This window comes from Hesperophylax consimilis, chromosome 27 (genome assembly GCF_061612785.1).
Source record: "Hesperophylax consimilis isolate HC1 chromosome 27, BYU_Hcon_1.0, whole genome shotgun sequence".
Classification (NCBI taxonomy): Eukaryota; Metazoa; Arthropoda; class Insecta; order Trichoptera; family Limnephilidae; genus Hesperophylax; species Hesperophylax consimilis.
Genome location: NC_142862.1, coordinates 6,713,700 through 6,733,094, shown reverse-complemented (window position 1 = coordinate 6,733,094; position 19,395 = coordinate 6,713,700). Strand labels below are relative to the sequence as shown.

Below are 19,395 nucleotides of genomic sequence, written 5' to 3'. Positions count from 1 at the left end.
TAAGAGGATCTATACTCGGGAAAACTGGGACCCTCACGCCATCCGTAAACAAACTCAAAGGAATGAGGTGAACTGGGAAAAAACACAACGTACCATTTCCTAGATGGATCACGAGAACTGTCCGTGTACTGTTTCTGCATTAATAATAAACATATTAAAACCTGAATTATAATTCCAACTGTAACCATGAAAATTGAAACCCAATTTACGAATACCTTCTCCCTAGGTGGACGTACCAAACACCGTATAGGTATTCTGAAGAAGTATCGTTTTATACAAGCAACATGTTGCTAGGAGAAGAGGAAGAGGGAGATCAAGCAATTGGGCAACAATTAATATGTGTAGGGCGCAATATTAGGCTAAAAGTTAAATTTATTAAAGTGGTGGAGTGACCAGGAGAAGCGTTCATCCAACCTCCGATAAAAACACCACATTCATGATAAGAAGACCTAAATAGGTACATTGGTGCCGTGACCAGGAGACTGATGATATCATACCCCATACCCCGACTCGGACCTTATTATATGATTGCCAGAGGACCACAATGATGGGCTAGTAAGAGTAGGTAAGTAAAAATTCGACATTATTTATTAACTAGAATGTATTTCAATTTTCCCTTCATTACAAAAATCGGACGCTAAAATGATAGGCACTATATTAATTTTATGCAATACAATATGACAACATTAAAATACTCATCCTTAACAATTTTTCACACAAGAAATAATAAACTTCTTGACATTTTTATGCAATAATGCTAATCATAGACAAACATCATAATATATTACGTAATTTTAAAAACCCTATCTAGTTATCACAAGTTTAATATATTTTCTTTTATAAAAAATATTATGCAATAAGCAATAAAATTGAGCAAATCAATAAATTGTATGTATATACAAGACATAACAGATTACCTAAATAGAAATAAAACTAGGTTTTCATTTTCTAAAACTTACCAAATTATTACATTTTACCACCTTACAAATTGAGGTATATAAATAAAGATGTATTATAAAAATATATTTACATTTATCATAACACTTAAAAAATAATATACATATAATTAAAACTATTTTTCACAGACTATTCATAAACCAATCAGATAATTTGATTAAAACAAAAATTTTGAATTCATAGGCAGATTTTTTTTACTATGAACCGACCCAATTTGGTAGGTTCATAATAAAAAAAAAATGAAATTCTCGCCACTCGGGTCACAAAGTAGGATAGTTTCCACAAAACAAGTACCATATCTGTTGAGTCACATAGTGCCATATCTGACACAATATGACACCGCCTCATCTTTTATAATGGTCAGTCATACGATACAAGAGAGACCTCCAAACATTTTCTCTGAATTTTGCATTTCCCTTTGTAAGTTTACCATAGTGTAAACGTTCTATAATTTAAAAAAATTAAATCTTAATAAATCTCTAATCTGAGAGATTCTGTAACTAATATGATTTTAATATTGGCTGGACCCGAGAGGTTTCAATAAAAAACAAACCTTCAACCTTTAATAATTCTGAGGGAATGTCACAAATTAATAAAATAGAAAATAGGTTAATGACGAATTTATCAAAACCGACCCATAAATATTACGAATTTAACAAAACCGACCCATGACTATTTACGAATTTAATAAAACCGACCCACGGCAAAACCAAAACAAAACCGAATCATGAATATCACGAATCATTCAGAAACAATCCACAACATTTACGAAATTATGAAAATCCTCTAAACACGAACGCTATAATTGATTTTTCTCACACGACTCGAAACAATGACAATAAAATTCGAATGATGCGTTCTGTTCCATCGATCTGAATTTTGGAGATATTAAAACTATAATAATTGTCACTCCCATATAAACACGAAAAGCTAATAAAATCCACAAAAAATCGTGCATAAAATAAATAATTTTTTTTTAAACCAATATTTAGCCGGTTATAAAATAGTAAATGGTCACTATTTGTGCGAAAACAAAATGTAATTCACACTTAGGTAATGCCAGTGAAATCAAAACAATCAAGTGTATATGTTTCAGGATATGGAAGAATAGAACATGCTTTACGTTCGGTATCTGCAAAGTCAATAAATAAATACTTAGTTAAATAAAAAAGAAAGAAAACATATTTTGAATAAAGTTATCTTCAGTCTTCTCTGCTCCGTTATGTTTTTTAGAAATGAAATGTGTTAAAAAAAAAACAAATAATGATATTAACAAATAATATTCGCAATTTGTAGCCGACTCACCAAACATTCCTTGGAATTATTTTTCAAATAATAATAAAAAAAAACATTTCCAATTCATGCTTGTTTATCATGGCTTACACCTGGCGGCCAACTGGCTAACTATTATTAGATCGTCGGCCATTTTACTTGTTAACGACTTCACGTCAAAATTATAATTATACCATTTCTTCTCATAAGTAATATGATGTACACAGAACAATACTATAAGATAATCTTTTTTGTTCGATTTATGGTGAATTAGACTCTTTTGATTAACTTCATGGCGTTTCATATTCAGGTATTTCCTATCGTCTATTTCATTCCATTTCCATTCCCCAGTCGATTACACGAGACAGAAAATCTACAGATGAATTAAACCATAAAGGAAAATAATTTAAACCGAAACACACAAAAAAATGGAAACATAAATACATATTTATAAGATTGGCAAGGATTTGAGGCGGAAAAAGCACTATCGATCTATTTAACCCACTCTATCTTATTAATACTAATTATTGGCATAGGGTGGAATGAAATTTGAAAATGCCATGTAGATATATTTTATTATATTACTGGAAAGTTTGGAAAATTATATTAAAGAATGTAATTACCATAAGCATGAAAAATAGGAGTAAGCACATAACTTGTTTTTTGAAAGTAATTCAATTGCATACCGTAATTAACTAATATGCTTTAAACCAAGATATCTCCACTTTTTGGCGAAAATGAGTACAAGGAGAACCCCAATTCGTTTGTGTAAAATATGTAAATTTCTAACTAACAAAATTCCAAAGAAATTTAGACATTTCAATGCATGAAAACAAAATTTCCAAGAGATTATTTCTGTATCCAAAAAGGATACGGATGCAACTCGAAAACACGAAATGTTCGGGAGTGCCGAAAACTTACGTATTTTTATCAAATCTCCGTCATTTCCATAAAAATTTAGATTCATAATTAAAAGAAATATCTTGTTGTGGAGTTACATCCGTTTGCTTCTCGGGTACATTTACTGTTTTAACTACGTTTATTTATTTAATTATTTTATCTTGAAAGTATTGTTTGTGAAGATATAATCTCTTGGTTTTTATGCATTTACATAGTTGTTAGTATTTTTATATCATTTTATCAATTATTAATCAGGAACAATATAATGGCAGAGAAAGTATTGGTGATTTTTCATATAATACATTCATTCTTATAAAATTCTATGAAATTCAGTACTATGAAGACAAATAATTTATTTTTCATGTTTTTTGCAAAATACACGTTATAAAGGTAAAATTAAAAAATGCTACTACTAAAATTTTTCAGCTGCTTTGGAACTAACTGAATATATAAAAAAGTTTTGTTTTGAGAGTTTTTCGTAACCGGGGTATGTCTTCAAGGAACTACTAATATTCCAAAAAAAATGTTTATTTAGGTGACGTGATTTTATATAATGAGATAATAGGAACGCTTCCTATATTTAAGGTTTCGTTCAAACATAAAAATTTTCAAGAATCAAATATTTTCTATAGATGTTAAAATTATTAACGGTTATAGCTTTCATAGTAACGTAACCCCAAATAAGACGATACAGAACAACTAAGTTATTTACATTTTTCTGGAGGTCTTGCATGGACGATCGATGAAGCCATATGTCAATACGATATTGGAAAAGTTCGTTATCTATCGTCAGTTAGTGATATTTGCGAGCACTCTCAGAACATGATTCTGATAGTCGGTAGACAAAACTAGCAGCTTTTTGCGCTGCCTCCAAAGTTTCGGATAAGCTGTCAATATGCATAAATTTTTGGATAAGATGCTTATTAATTAATGGAGGTGAACTAACTAAGCTCTAAGACATGACATAAATCGCATACACTATCCAAAGACTTGATTAATCAAGAAAACGAACATTTTATTCCTTTCCAACTTCATGAACTAATGAACTCCCTTTTTAGTATTAAAAAATACATGCGAACTGCAAATTATACTGATGTTATTATTTCATTTGGACATTGTCAATTTATTGGTATTTTTAACTTTTGCGTATTTCGGTTATTTCAAAAATAAAAGCGCTACTGTTGACAGCATATGTCGATTTGCATTATATTGATAATGCAAATTGAAATATTTCACTGTGTTCGATTTCACTGTGCCAAACCTCCAGGTATGTCATACAAGGTTTTCATAATGTATTTCGTTAGATTTGGGATTACATTCCTGAAAAAAAATAACAATATTATGTGCACAATTTAGCCATCCTGGCCAGATGATTTTTCACGAAAACGGCGCTGTATAAATCAGCCAAATATTATTATTATTTTTTTTATGAATTTTAAGTAAAAAAATAATTGTGGTATGTAGAGTTCCCAAAAAAATTTCTGATAAAGGGTCAAACCTCCCCCTAAGGGTCGAACCCCCACCCCCTCCATGTGAATGCTATAGCTACGCCACTATGACAGTGGCGGCAATCAAATCTACAGTGTTCTTCTTTATATAGTGATCCAAATCCATACACTTATTTCTTAAATCATTCATTATTTTTCTCCGCAGATCGTTTAAACCCATTTTAAAGCTATATTTGAGCCGAAAATATTAAATAAATTTGATTTAACACTATAATAACAATGCTACGTAACACATATAATTTACTATAATTTTTTTATTGTCGTAAGATATTCGACGTCTGTTGGTAACAGCACATGTGATCTAAGAGCTTTCCAAAGACATTATGTTAAAAGCTTAATGCTTGGAGAAAACGTCAGTGGAAGAACCAAAAGTTGTCTACATGTATAAGTCCAAACCATCCAAATCGTTCCAAAGTTGGCCGAAAATGATGCACGAAGTCAGCCAGTTATTGAAAGAATGTCCACAACATTGCGAGTAGGCAAACTACCTTTGGACGACTATCCAAACCACCTCAAACACAATTGAAATTAAAAATAATTATAATGTCCATGTTTAAGTGATAACTGCATTGTATTAAAATTTATAAATTGCTAAGCTACAGTTATTTTTTATTTCATAGAATTACACCAACATCACGATAAACATTAATTTGACTAATTGAGCTTTGATTTTCTTCAAATACCGAAAATATTTAAAACAAACCGATATAATAGTATATACAGTCATAATATTGATATACGTATATAAATCAGATAAAATGATCATTTAACTTGACTAAATTTGATTTGAAATAATTCTGTTCGAACTAAATTCATGAAAAGTCTCCAGACAAAAACCACTTCATCAAAAATCAGGCAATGTTTGAGATTTTTTCTACACGAATATATAGTTTACTCATACGCATTACTTTAGATAATATATTGTCAGTTTTATTTTTAAGGCACATACAATTCTTTAGATATGAACTTTTCTGCAAATTACAGCACCCCACAAGGCTTCTATTTTGTTCTTGGTTTATTCTATTATAAACCATTTCAAAGTGGCTTCTTGGCAAAACAGTTTTTGAAATGGCATTGATTTAAAAAAAAAACTTATATTTATGATGCATTTGATCATTGTTCCTGAGTTCTGGTATTCCTTACATAAACAAAACAACATTTGTTGGGAATACCAAGAATCTCGATCAAATCATTGGACCTTGTTCATCGTCGTCGTGTCTATGGCTTGCTAGTCTATGCCCTGTATGTGACGATGGCGTAAGAAGCGAATAAGACTCTCTAGCAACCATTAACTTGTGAGATCCATTGATGATGAGGCTGGAACCCCTTCTGATGGATCTCTTGCCCATCTCTATGAGCTCGATGGTTTCCCTGTTGAAGACGAAGCTCTTGTAAGCCTTTATGAAGACACAGACCAGGAGGAAGAGGCCGAAAATGATGCAACCATAAGACACCAGGGGTCCAGCTATTGAACTGACAGTGGTGGCCAGATAAACCCAGCGTTTGATGGTAGGAGTTAGTTCAGATACTCCCTGTTAAATGAAAATAAACATGGCATTAGAAATATGTATTTGACTGTTGAAATATTATTTTCATTAATCTGATTCTGACGCAGTAAAACACGCCTTATTAAATTATTACCATTAGAATCCTATGGGGAAATTGAAGAAAAGTGTCAACATTTTACACAAATTGAAAAAAATCATGCAATTGTTTATTAGTTTCACACATTCTTATGGATAATTTATTTAATATATTAAGATATTCAGAATACTTACCCACTTACTAACAAAAGTGTTTTAAATTTTAAACAACAGATGAACAACCATTTATCCTTTCAGTTGTTTATTGGTTGTGCAAATTTAAAACATGCTTATTAGTAAGGCCCTGAGTAGGTATGTATCGGTCTAAATGAAAACATTTAAACATTTGAAAGCTGAAGTTAAATTCCAGAGAGGCTAGGAACGGGTGTTTCAGAGAATTTCATAAACAATTTATCAAATTTCAACGTTCCATTTTCGGGTTCTGTGAAATTCCTATGCAAGTTCTGTTATTATATCATTATAGGCTAGTTGCTTGACAGAACTGAAATAATAGCAGAACTTAAAAAAATCTTTCACAGATCTTGAAAATAAACTTTGAAATTTGAACAATACATCAAATTTCGAAGTTATATTTCAAGTGTGAAATTTCTATTTAAGTCCTGTTATTATTTCAGTTTTGTGACATAGCTGGCCCATAGTGATTTAACAAAAAAACTTGAATATGACTTTAAAGGAACTTTTAAATTAATGTCAAAATTTGATGAATTGTTAAAATTCTTTGAAACAACCGATCCTAAGCAAAATTCATGATTTGAAGGCTTTTGACTTCTTCCGGGCAAACTTTATGGCTAAGATAAAAAGGTGAGATCATTACGCATCCAGTGGTAAATAATAACAAAATCTCTGGATTGTGGATTTCCGGCATTTTTTTTATTACAAGTATTGCGCATAAAAATTAATAAAAAACATTTTTATAGTAGCTAAACGTTCTACACAATATTATGATGTTATTGTATAGCCAACCATAAACTGAACAATTTATAAACTTTGATCCGACTAAGTTTAATAATGGTTAGGCCTAAACAAGTGTGACGAGATTTTTATCTCACAATCATAAATGATTTCGATCTGTTGTATTGATGCTCTAAGATTCTAATAAATCATGCGGAAGATAATGGTGGCATTTGCTTTAACGATTTAGTTTATTATTTAGTTAATAAATTGTTTTACAAGATTGACCGAAGTTCAAAGTCAACCACAATAAAATAGTTATTAGAGTTAATCTTATCAACAGTTAAATACAAAATGAAATTTTAAATAAAAGAGACAGCCAGATCCTTGAAGGGAAAAGGACAACTAAAATTGATTTCGAATATTACGGGCAGTAAATAGTAATGAGTTAAATTAGGTACAAAACTCAAATTGTACACAATTAATTGCACAGAATCACACATTGTTTTAAAAAACAAACTTTAACAGGTAACATTTCACTTTTGTGACAAACACTTTTAGAAAGGATAACATATTATTTTTGAGCAATACTTATTAGCCTGAAACGCCTATACAAATTGAAAATAATCTCTGCCGCCGACGGTAATAGAACCCGCAGCCTTATGATTGCCGGTCAGGTGCTCTACCAATTGCACTACGTCGGTTTATTCAAAACTCGCCAAATTTGATATATGTATTGGTAATTTTCATTCAAGAATTATTGATTTTTAGAGTTTTTTCTCTAGGAAAAAAACATCTTTATTTTTAAAGGAAAGACATGGAAATGTCTAAATCTCCTACTAGATGGCGTCGAGATACATTATATCTTAATTTATTGGTGAAATATTTTGACTTGTCAAATATTATTATTCTTACAGATAAAGTAATGCTTACAAGAAAGGGTATTTATGCAGTTAAATATTAACCTAAATAAAAAAAATATTTCTTAATATATAAATAAAAATAAAAACTTTGTCTCGTAAAAATTAGTTTGTCATTTAAAATAATACATTTAGAAAGTTTTACTTGACAGAATTCTGTAAAATGAATACAAAAGAATCTGTCGGTATGTAGTAGACCAGACTTAAGGCGATGCACAACGTCGTGTAACATTATGGAATCGGGCCGCTAACAATATCACTCCATATGTAGATGGCAATAAAGATTAAATTACAGCTAAACACAGCCACTTGTTTTGATTTACGCAAGAAGAAAACATCGCAAAAAGTGTTTTATATTATTTTGCGAAGCTCAGGTACACGTATAAATATTTTACGGCATTTTTTAAAGAACTTAATTTATCACATTACACAAAAAAACCATAATTGAAAATCGGTTCGTAAATTAGAGGTTTTGAAATTTATGGCGGTTTTTATAGGTCTAGATTCTAAGCTATACAATTTTAAAACCAAAAACACATTTTTTGCATTACTGCGTAGTGCTTCGCCTTAAGTAAAAGATTCACTCAATCGTCTAATACTTTTCGGGGACGTCTCCAATTTCTTCTTGAATACACTCGCGTGTTATACATTCTCCTGGCAATACTTTCTTTCTATCCATCCGCTTCCAAACGGTTTCGCCGATGTAAGTTACAATTTTTCAAACTTTTCTTACCTCCTCAATCCACATGATAGGGTACATAATATCCGGGAACTTGGAGACGACTGCAATATTCTTGGTTCTTACTACCTTCAGGTTTAGTTGGACCCTCACTTTGCCTTCCACAGGAACTCCAATTTTCTGCAAAAATAATAAAAAACACATTTAAAAATGTTGATAAACATATTGAATTCGTTTTGTTTTGCAAATATTATTATTAAATAATAATATGGCTTTAAAAATGGACTGCATAAGTGAACCGATCCGAAGGCCCATTGCGCTGTTTTCCATGTTTTAGCTTATTCCTTTAAAACCATCCCAGTTTGGTCCTTTGAAGAATGTTAATCAGGGTTGTAGTTTGGCAATTTCTGGCTCTTAGGCCAAACATTGACACCACAGGCAAAACATTAATTTAGAATTATTCTAGTTACCTTCGAAAATTCTCGGTTGTGCCAAAACTTCAGTGTATTAGTACCTACATATTGATTAAAAAGATTACAATTAATGATAATCCAGAGATGATTAGCAGAAGACGCCGCGCCTCATGGCTTCGAAAACTACGAGGTATGAATGCAGGTCCGCCAAGTTGTCCCTGGTTGCAGCCTGCAGACGTGATGATAGTCAAGTCATCTTTCGATGTGAGAGGGTAAAAATACGAAGAAGAAAGGGTTGTTCGTGACTGGCGGTATCCGGTTACCATCGGCCTTCGTAATTAAATGAACTATTAACTCCTATTTTTCTTATAATACTTACAGGTTGAATTTTGAAGTAGGTTTCGTGCTTTTCCTTGTCTGGTTTCAGACCTATGAAAGGTTCCAACAATGCGGGGTCGGCTTCGTAGAAGTGAGGGAAAGAGAGGTACACTGGAGCGTCTGTGAAAAGAATAACATTCATTTTCCATTTAATTACGTTGATATTATCCGATATATTGACTTTATATTTTATTATCATGATTAATTATTGTACAATAAACCTCTTAGGTCCAGTGATAGTAAAAGTAGTTAAATTACTGTGGTTTTCGGCGTTTAGTTACGTTTTTAGCCATGAGGTATCGGTGACCAAGAACTATTAAACTTAGTCCCAGGGTTTCTGTAGATTTTAATTATTGTCTTTATAAATTATGCGCGCTCGATGCGTTTTGTGTCTTTCCGGGAACAAATCTGTAGTAATGACCGGTCTCAATTAATTGCTCGGCAATTGACAATTTGTCCGAAATCCTAATATGTAACAATAAGATTGCTAGATATTGAGGAAAAGCAACATAGAATTCAGGTTGCACAAAGACATCCTGGAGCTTTGGTATTACATTCCTCCAGAATGAATTTTTAATAATGATGTATGAATTAAAGGACTTACCATATTGACACGGACTGATGTTCTGTAGTCCTTTAGGGGGGCAGTATTCATTTCCTGGGCAAAAACATTTGTTTTCTGGTTCGTTTTCCACTGTTTGGAAAATATTCGCTGGAGGCGTGTATAAATCTGCGTCGATACCTATACAGTAAACATATAAACGAATTAAGGTTTGAAAATATGCACGTATTTAAAATAAATTAATAATGACTTATCAGCGTCGTTCATTGATAACATTAAGGCTAAACCTAAAAAAGTAATTGGAGATTTACGTACCATCTTTAACAGTGGGTCCTCTGTACTGTAGAGGAAGAATTCTGCAGATGTCCTTGTCGTAAACGTAGACTATGTCAGATTTCGTTATATCTCTGGGAGGGAAAAATGAACCTTCCGATGCTCTGAAAAAAAAGCATTTTCATAAAATGTAATTTTTTAAAACATTTTTAAAATCCCGATTCAAATCTAAATTTTTATGCTGTAAGGATTTATTTTCACATAAACGTTGTCACATATATGTACTTAATCAGACATTTCTTATATTTATAATCTGGCAACTCGTCTGATGGGAAATTAGTAGATGAATAAAGGGCAAGGTAGCAATTTCTTCGTGATTCGGGAAATCTTTCAACCCCCGGACCTTCTTGTGGTGATATTTATTTAGGTAAAAAGAGAAGTAAGCATAATATGAAATCTGGGTATAGTTTAGACGAGCTGGAAGCAAATCATGTGACCATATTTTTGGCACTCGGAGCGTTCGAGAATCGTTTGAAGAAACTATTTGACAATTTGACCGCCGAAGAGCGCACATTGAAATAACTAGACCCTGTACAGAAAAGTAAAGTTCTCTAAAGTAAAGCAATGTTTTGCAACACAGTCCATTGTGGGACTTTTCTACGCAGGATCTGAATGTTCGTTTACAACCAAACAGCCTTTATCGGGTTACCGGTCTGTAAATTATAACACATTTGTAAGTGTCTTACCAAATAGCATTACAAAATATTAAATTTTTCAAACAAGCCGAACTTTTTTTAACCGTTTTGGAAATTGTAGTTAAGGCCATGCACTACGTCGTGTAATATTTTAAATTGAGCCGCTATCAATAACAATCCTTACGTAGATGGCGATAAGGTTTAAATTCCCGCTTAACACCATCCGCCTGTTTTGATTTATGCAAGAAAAAAACATGGACAAAAGTGCTTTTTATTTTAATTTGTGGATGTTCAGGCATAAATATTTAATTTTTTTCCGATCATGTTATAAATAAATTAATTTTCCGCATTATACAATAAAATCATAACCGAAAATGGGTTCGTAAGTCGGAGATTTTGAACTTTAAAGCAGTTTTCATAGGCCCTTACATTATTTTTTTCTGGGCTTATAAAAAGACTTATCTAAAAAATACTCGATTATTTCAAAGGCCAAGATGTATTCTACTCGTAGTATTTAATTAAATCATCTGAAACATTCCCAGGCGACCAAATTTTCAAACCAAAAACACATGATTTTGCATTACTTCGTATGGCATCGCCTTAAGTTTTTTATTCAGCCAGCAATTTGCGCGCCATTGCAAAAAGATCGTAATCAGATTTTATTTTCGCGCACTAAATAATGATATCACAATGCGAGTTGCCTGCGTACTATCGGATTAACATATTAACAAATTGCAGAAAGGGAGGCGGCACACCCCCTTCCTGCTCCGCACACTTATGAGGTTTAAGGGTTTTTCCCCTTTCTTAGATGGTCTATTCAATCAATTTGGATATCTATGGATGTAAACCCACCAATCTACGTACAAGAAGCAAAATACCGACCATAATCATTTTGGTGAATTTGATTCAGTTGTGACGCAAATGAAATGATTTATTCAGTAAACTGTGGCAAGTAGCTGGAGTCAGAAATGCCCTCTCATGAAGATGGTAAGGTAAGTAGTCATTGGCCCGGTATATCAGTGGGTCCGTATTCTTACTATGTGTCATGTTCCTCACTCAAATTTAAGCAGGCCAAATCGACCGCTTAAGCCTTGGTAAGCCTCAGAATAGTTCCCATTTTAGACGTGGAAATCAAATATGACATTAACGTGATTAATTACGTATCCATCTCACCGAAATGCACATTAATTGCCTGAATTTATCAGGATGAACTACCATATTCATTGGGGATATTTATGATAATATTTTAAAATCAATCCCAAATAGACAAATAGTCTGGTAAGGTATTATAAGAGGGATTTTTCAACGTTCTGACATTGTTTTAGCGGTTTGGTCATCAAATTTTCATGAATAGTGCATTGACTCCACCAGCAAAAAATAAATTCTATTTAAAATTCAATCAGCACCGTGCTGATTGAAGTGGTGAACTTTATCATAAAATCAACTCGCAAATTAATCCCGCCAAAAACTTTTGATATTGTGAAAGCTCTCTCTTCCCCTGATAAGAGTATATGTTACGTATGGCCATGTTGGCAGTCCTGATGCGTCACGTGGGAGATTATAACGAGTGTGCGCAGTGTCAATAAACGTCACAGGTCTGAGTCAACAGTCTTTTAATTTTAATAATCCCCGATATAATAATTGGCGACGAGGATAATCGAAAAAGTTAAATTAAAAACGATTAATATTCATTTAATAGTCCAGTGTGAAACAGTGATTTCGTCTTTGTTTTTTCAATCATTTTAACATGTCGAGTACTTTGCCAGTGCCGCAATACGTGTCGAGTTGTGAAACCTTCGGAACTCTTTTTAGAACGTGTTCAAATTTATTTAAAAGTAATTAATATTACGGACAAAGAGAAACTTGGATATCTTTGTATAATTATTGGTGCGGAGAAATATAAAATTTTAAAAGAAACAGTTCATCCGAAAAATATTGAAGAGTTAACTTATAACGAGATTGTAACAACACTTCAAAATAAATTTGAAGAAAAAAAATGTACGATCGCCCAAAGATATAAATTTTATAATCGTCAGCACCAGTCAAACGAGGGAATTGATGATTACATTTCAGAAATAAAAAGTCTGTCAATATCATGTAATTTTGAGGCATTTCTGGATGAAGCCTTGAGGGATAAATTGGTGTGCGGTGTGAAAAATGAAGCCATGACTATAAGATTACTGTCTGAAGATGAATCGCTGAGTTTCGAAAAAGCAAAAAAAATTGTCAAGAATATGGAGACAGTAAGTTGTTCTGCAGAAATATTACACAAAGAAGATCTTTCATCGGGAGTTTTCGAAGTAAAGCCGAAAACGTCACGTCAAAGGAGTACTAGTCCGCAACAAGGTCAAAGGAGTTCAATGTCATCAAGTCGTCTTTCATCTCCATCACGTGGAAATCCCAGAAAAAGATGCGAGAGGTGTTTTATCAGTCATCAACCAGAGTCATGTCCGTCAAGGAATTGGAAATGTTACAAGTGTAATACATACGGTCATACGTCAAAATTTTGTTCTAGTGTAAAATCAATTGTTATTAATCATGTAAAATGTGTGGGTAATATAAATGTTTTAAATATGTCCGTGTCTGAAACAGCTAATATTGATTTGTTTGTAAACGGTAGGAAAATGTCCTTCATGATTGACACAGGGAGTTCATCGACCTTGATAAGTCACAAAATGTACATAAAATTTTTCAAAACTTGTAAATTAAGTCAGTTCTATGGTAATTTGTTTACAGCAAATAGTCAAAATTTATATTGTTTTGGATTTTTTATTGCAAAAGTAAGTGTAAAAGATGATTCTAAATTGGTCGTGGATTTACCAGTATTAGTTATTAAAAATCTATCGTCTGAAGCTATTCTTGGTAGGAATTGGATAAATGTTTTGAATCCGTCTTGGGAAAATACATTTATAAATTCTTTTATGTCAAATATTGGTAATTATAATACTGTAAATTCAGTGTCTGTCAGTGGAAAAAATAAATCAAACATTGTCGAAAAATTGTCACAAAAATATTTAAATTCTTTTTCTAAAACGAATAACGACATACCAATTAAAGAGTTTTCGGTAAATTTAAGTTTAAAAAATAATTCAACTCCTGTTTTCCACAAAGCATATGAGGTCCCTTATGCACTGCGTGCAGAAGTATGCCAAGAGTTAGATCGTCTTGAAAGCGAAGGCATAATTTCTAAAGTTAAATATAGTACTTGGTCTTCTCCAATAGTTTGTGTACCAAAACAAAATGGAAAAATACGTTTATGTGCAGATTTAAAATCTACAGTCAATCCACAATTGAGAATTGATCAATATCCTATTCCACGTCCAGAGGATATTTTTAATAAATTTTCAGGTTGTCAAGTATTTTGTAAATTAGACTTAACAAATGCATATTTACAGTTGTCTGTGTCAGATTCTAGTAAAGAATTACTTACAATTAATACATGTAATGGTTTATATGTTTACAATCGTTTACCTTTTGGGTTGTCATCGGCTCCTGCCACATTTCAAATGGTCATTGATACAGTCTTGGGAGGCATAAAAAACTGTGCTGCATACATTGATGATATTTGTGTAGGTGGTAAAGATGAAACGGAGTGTTGTAATACTTTAGAAAAAGTTTTGTCAAAGTTAAATGAGTTTAATATAAAAATTAATGTGTCGAAAAGTGAATTTTTTGTATCTTCTTTTGAATTTTTAGGTTTTACTTTGTCAGGTCAAGGCAAAAGTCCGTCTTTGTCGAAAGTTGAGAAAATTAAGTCTACTGGGTGTCCAGAAAATGTTACTCAACTAAAATCGTATTTGTCAATGTTGAATTTTTATAGGAATTTTATTCCTATGTGTCCTACTGTACTAGAACCACTCCATAATTTATTAAGAAAGAATGTAGAATGGTGTTGGTCTGATGAATGCGAAAAAGCATTTATAAATAGTAAGTCTCTCTTGTCAGATAAAACTATGTTAGTTTTATTTGATCCGTCAAAACCATTGTGTCTTACAGTCGACTCCAGTGCATACGGTGTCGGATGTGTCTTAAGTCATGTCGTAAAGAATCAAGAATTTCCTATAGCTTTTGAGTCTGCAACGTTAAATTCAGCTCAAAGAAATTATAGCCAATTGCACAAGGAAGCCCTTGCTGTTATTTTTGGAATCAAGAAATTTCATAAATATTTAATTGGTCGTCATTTTACTATATATACTGATCATGCTCCATTGTTGTCTTTATTTGCCGAAGATAAAAAAGTCCCCGTTTTAGCTGCATCACGTCTCATAAGATGGTCTATAATATTGTCCGTGTACAATTATAAATTAGTTTTTAAAAATGGACTGAAAATTCCTCAAGCTGATGTGATGTCACGTTTGCCAAGTGAACAACAATTTAATGTAGAGGAATGTAATTTTGTATACATGTCAACACCCTTAATTCCATTTTCAGAAGTTGAAAGTCATTCTGAAAAAGATGAAATGTTATCTAAAGTCATTAAGTATGTTTCAATCGGTTGGATTGAAAACTTGTCAAGTCCAGAAATTAAAAAATATTTCAAGTTCAGAAATTTACTGTCGGTCAAGGGAAAATGTCTTTTATTTGGTGACAGAATTGTAATACCAGAATCTCTTAAGTCTAAAGTCTTAAATTTAATACATTATGGTCATCCTGGTATAGTCAGATCAAAAATTCTTGCTCGTTCTTATGTTTGGTGGTTAGGTATGAATCAAGATATTGAAGATATTATTTCTAGATGTGAAATGTGTCAGTCGGTACAAAAAGCTAACAAAAATTTGCGTCATAATTGGCCGATTGCTGAAAGTTCATGGGAAAGAGTCCATTTGGATTTTTTTGACTTAAAAGGTTCCAAATACTTGTTAGTTTGTGATTCATATTCAAAGTGGATAGAATGTTTTTATATGAAAAATACTAAATATTCGGATTTGTTATCAAAATTAAGTGAAGTTTTTTCCAGATTTGCGTTTCCGAAAACTATTGTTTGTGATAACGGTCCTCCATTTTCATGTAAAGAATTTTTTATTTTTTGTAAAGAAAAATCTATTAAATTATTATTTTCTCCACCATATAATCCCGAGTCAAATGGATTAGCAGAACGATCTGTTCAAACATTCAAAAAGATTTTAATTAAATTTATGTTTTCAAAAAATTCTAAATTTTTGTCACCAGCTCAACGTCTAATAGATTGTTTGTATACTTATCGTTCCACCCCTACTTCTGTCACGGGTTTGTCTCCTATGGCTAAAATATTTTCGTATGAGCCACGTACACCTCTTCATGTTTTGACAGAAGAAAATAATGTAAATAAAAGTAAGCAATCAAGTAAAAATGCATTGACAGAGTATGAGGAAAATGATAATGTATTGGTATACTTAAGACATTTGAAAGGTCCTATGAAATGGGTTCAGGGAACTATTAAGTTAAAATTAAGTTCATGGGTGTATTTAATTCTTTTAATCGGAGGAGAGGTAAAAAAGGTCCATGTTAACCAAATGAAAAAAAGTTGCATAAAGTTAAAATCAAATTATGAAAATCCCGATAAATGGTATGACTTGGGAAGTCAAGAAAATAGAAATGATAGTGAGCCTTTACCCAGCACTAGTGGGAAAACTGATGTAGTAACTAGGGCTGGCAGATTGGTGAAACCTCCTGTCAGATTAAGTCATAGTGATTATGTTTAAGTTTTATTTGGTATTGTAAATTGTTTGAAAATAAAAAAAAAATAAAGGAGGAAAGGATGTTATGTATGGCCATGTTGGCAGTCCTGATGCGTCACGTGGGAGATTATAACGAGTGTGCGCAGTGTCAATAAACGTCACAGGTCTGAGTCAACAGTCTTTTAATTTTAATAATCCCCGATATAATAGTATAGAGCACAGATATACCACTCACGTAGACAGTAATTAGGTTTTACGTAGAAAAATCGAGCACTTTCATCTATTCAAATCAAAGATAACACGTGTGATGTTACTAATATCTAGACTTCCGACCTACACACGGATTATATTCCAAGCCACGCAAAGCTTAAGATTGTAGCCAAGACTAGCTTTAAATCAAACGATATACTGGGCCATAGTAAGGTGCTCTCACACCCGTTACTCCCATGTGATCCACGCAATTATATAGATTTGTGAATGTGGTGCCACCGAATGTCAACAGTCAACGAATGCCCGCTCCATCCATTCCACGACAGAAATGATGAGTTTCACAATACGACGCCTGAGGCCTACACTGGTTCACAGACCTGGATGTTCCACTTTCACTCCCCACCATGCGAAAAAGATGTAAGTAATTGAACATACCTTATATTTGTGCATGGCTCGCCTCGCCAGTAAGGCAGGTGGTCTAACCCATTCAGCTTGTCCAGGTATCCAAAGGTTTCCATCCCCGCGTGACCAGTGTATATAGTTGACACCTCGCTCAGGGTTCCGTTCCTCTGAAAGGAAAACATTCAATTAGTAATTACATTTTATACCGGGTTACGAATAATCTGACAATACTTGATCCCTTATTACCACTATACAGTGTGCAGGGTATACGGGGGTAAAGTGTGCTAACTTCTGGGGATGATTCTATATGATTTTAGAGGTAAAAAAGAAAAATTACCGTTTTCAAAATTCTAATGTTTTAAGGTAGTTTTTATGAAATTATTTAGAGAGATAATTTTTTTGTATAAGAAAATAAATATTCTTCTGTAGAAAAATATTTGAAATTCCAAAAAAGTTATTTTTCTATTTTAATTCTACCATTATGTAGAATCACCTCCCGAAGTTAGAGCCCTTTACCCCGGACACCCTGTATAAAGTAAGCAGATTTTTTTTGTAATGAAGGCCAGCTAATGAATTGAACTGGTTGGGAGCTAGAAACGATGCTAAATCAGTCACTGACCGGTCGATTATACAGGGTTTTCCATATACATATATACAGGGTTTTCCAATAAGAGGTGTTATTTTGATATTCGATCGTAAAAGATCAATGGTTTCGTTGCTTGTGTGGCACGTAGCGCCGTCTTGTTGAAAGTAAACGTTGTCCAGATCAATAACCATCTAATTCCGGCCATAAAAAATCATTAATCATCCCTCGATAGTGCAATCCATTCACCGTAACTGTTGCTCCAGCCTCATTTTCGAAAAAGTAAAGTCCAATGCCTCCGCCGGACCATAAACCGCACCAAACAGTCACACGTTGAAGATATAGAGGCTTTCCAACAATAACTTTTGGGTTTTCCGAGCCCCAGATGCGACAATTTTGCTTGTTGACGAAGCCACCGAGGTAGAAATGGGCCTCATCACTCAAGATGATTTGAATTTGATTCCATCAAGTGAATTTTAATAATTTCAATACGTTGTTGAAGCGTGTATCGTTCCATTTTTATTAATGACGTAGTTTCTACTTGTCAAAGGTCAAAAAATGACAGCTTCAAAAGTAACATCTACCGAAATAGCGGGATATTCAAAATAACACCTCTTATTGGAAAATCCTATATAATAAAAAAAACAATATAAATGACAAAAATTACAGTCTAAGATGCCTATCTTATTAATTGTTCCTCAAAGTATCATCCCATTAAACTACAATTAAGCAGTTTTTCAATAGGATGTACATGTACATGGTTAATTACAATGTAAATATATCCATAAAAGTAATATATTATTTCTAATTATAAATAAACATAACATTATTACCAATAAACAGATTATTATTATTGGAAAACATAATCTAAAATAACACTAAATCTACATTCTAATGAATAACGGCTATTGATTGATAATTATGACTAGAATAAAGTATCTCTGCTTAGAAACCACGAGGCACCGTATATTAGTTTTACTACATAATATGTATATCATTATATTATATTGTATTATATTGTATTGTATTATATCATACCATAGAGCTTTTAAATGTTGCACAAAAACTAATGTATAAGTTATTATATAGTGCAAGTAAAATTATGTCAATAAGGTAGTTGTACATAACACAGGATTTCTGTAAATTATTCAACAACACATACCAAAAGACCACAACAAGTGCGCAACACAAGATTGGGTTCTTATTTGATGTATCAGCCCGTGAATACCAGAACATCCTTTGAACAAATGAGTTTTTTTTACAAAGCTCTGTTGCTTTATAATATTCTTAGTAAAAATATAAAAAACTATAGGCTCGTTAAATCTATTCAAGAAAATGGTCAAATATTCCACACAAGCTGATGGTGGTGATTTTGGATTACCCATACCGTAGCCTTTGTCGTAAATTCAAAACTCAAAATTCAAAAATTAAAAAAAAAACACTTATTGCACAAAAAGAGTACAGAGGGTGCTTATAGGTTACATCCTATTT

At 32.5% G+C, this 19,395-nt stretch overlaps 1 protein-coding gene across 3 annotated transcripts in view; it reads right to left on the bottom strand.

Moving 5' to 3' along the window:
• Positions 1-808: 808 nt before the first annotated feature.
• Positions 809-19,395, bottom strand: part of dsb (scavenger receptor class B member debris buster) — a 288,594-nt gene continuing 270,007 nt past the window's right edge. For all 3 annotated transcript variants that reach the window (XM_089647775.1, XM_089647777.1, XM_089647776.1), the window contains 6 exons: positions 17,355-17,488; positions 10,400-10,521; positions 10,127-10,264; positions 9,524-9,642; positions 8,786-8,911; positions 809-6,169 (listed from right to left, as the gene is read on the bottom strand). In XM_089647775.1, coding sequence (XP_089503901.1) covers positions 5,822-6,169; positions 8,786-8,911; positions 9,524-9,642; positions 10,127-10,264; positions 10,400-10,521; positions 17,355-17,488 — 987 coding nt within the window. In that variant the 3' untranslated portion in view covers positions 809-5,821. The remainder of the gene's footprint in view (positions 6,170-8,785; positions 8,912-9,523; positions 9,643-10,126; positions 10,265-10,399; positions 10,522-17,354; positions 17,489-19,395) is intronic.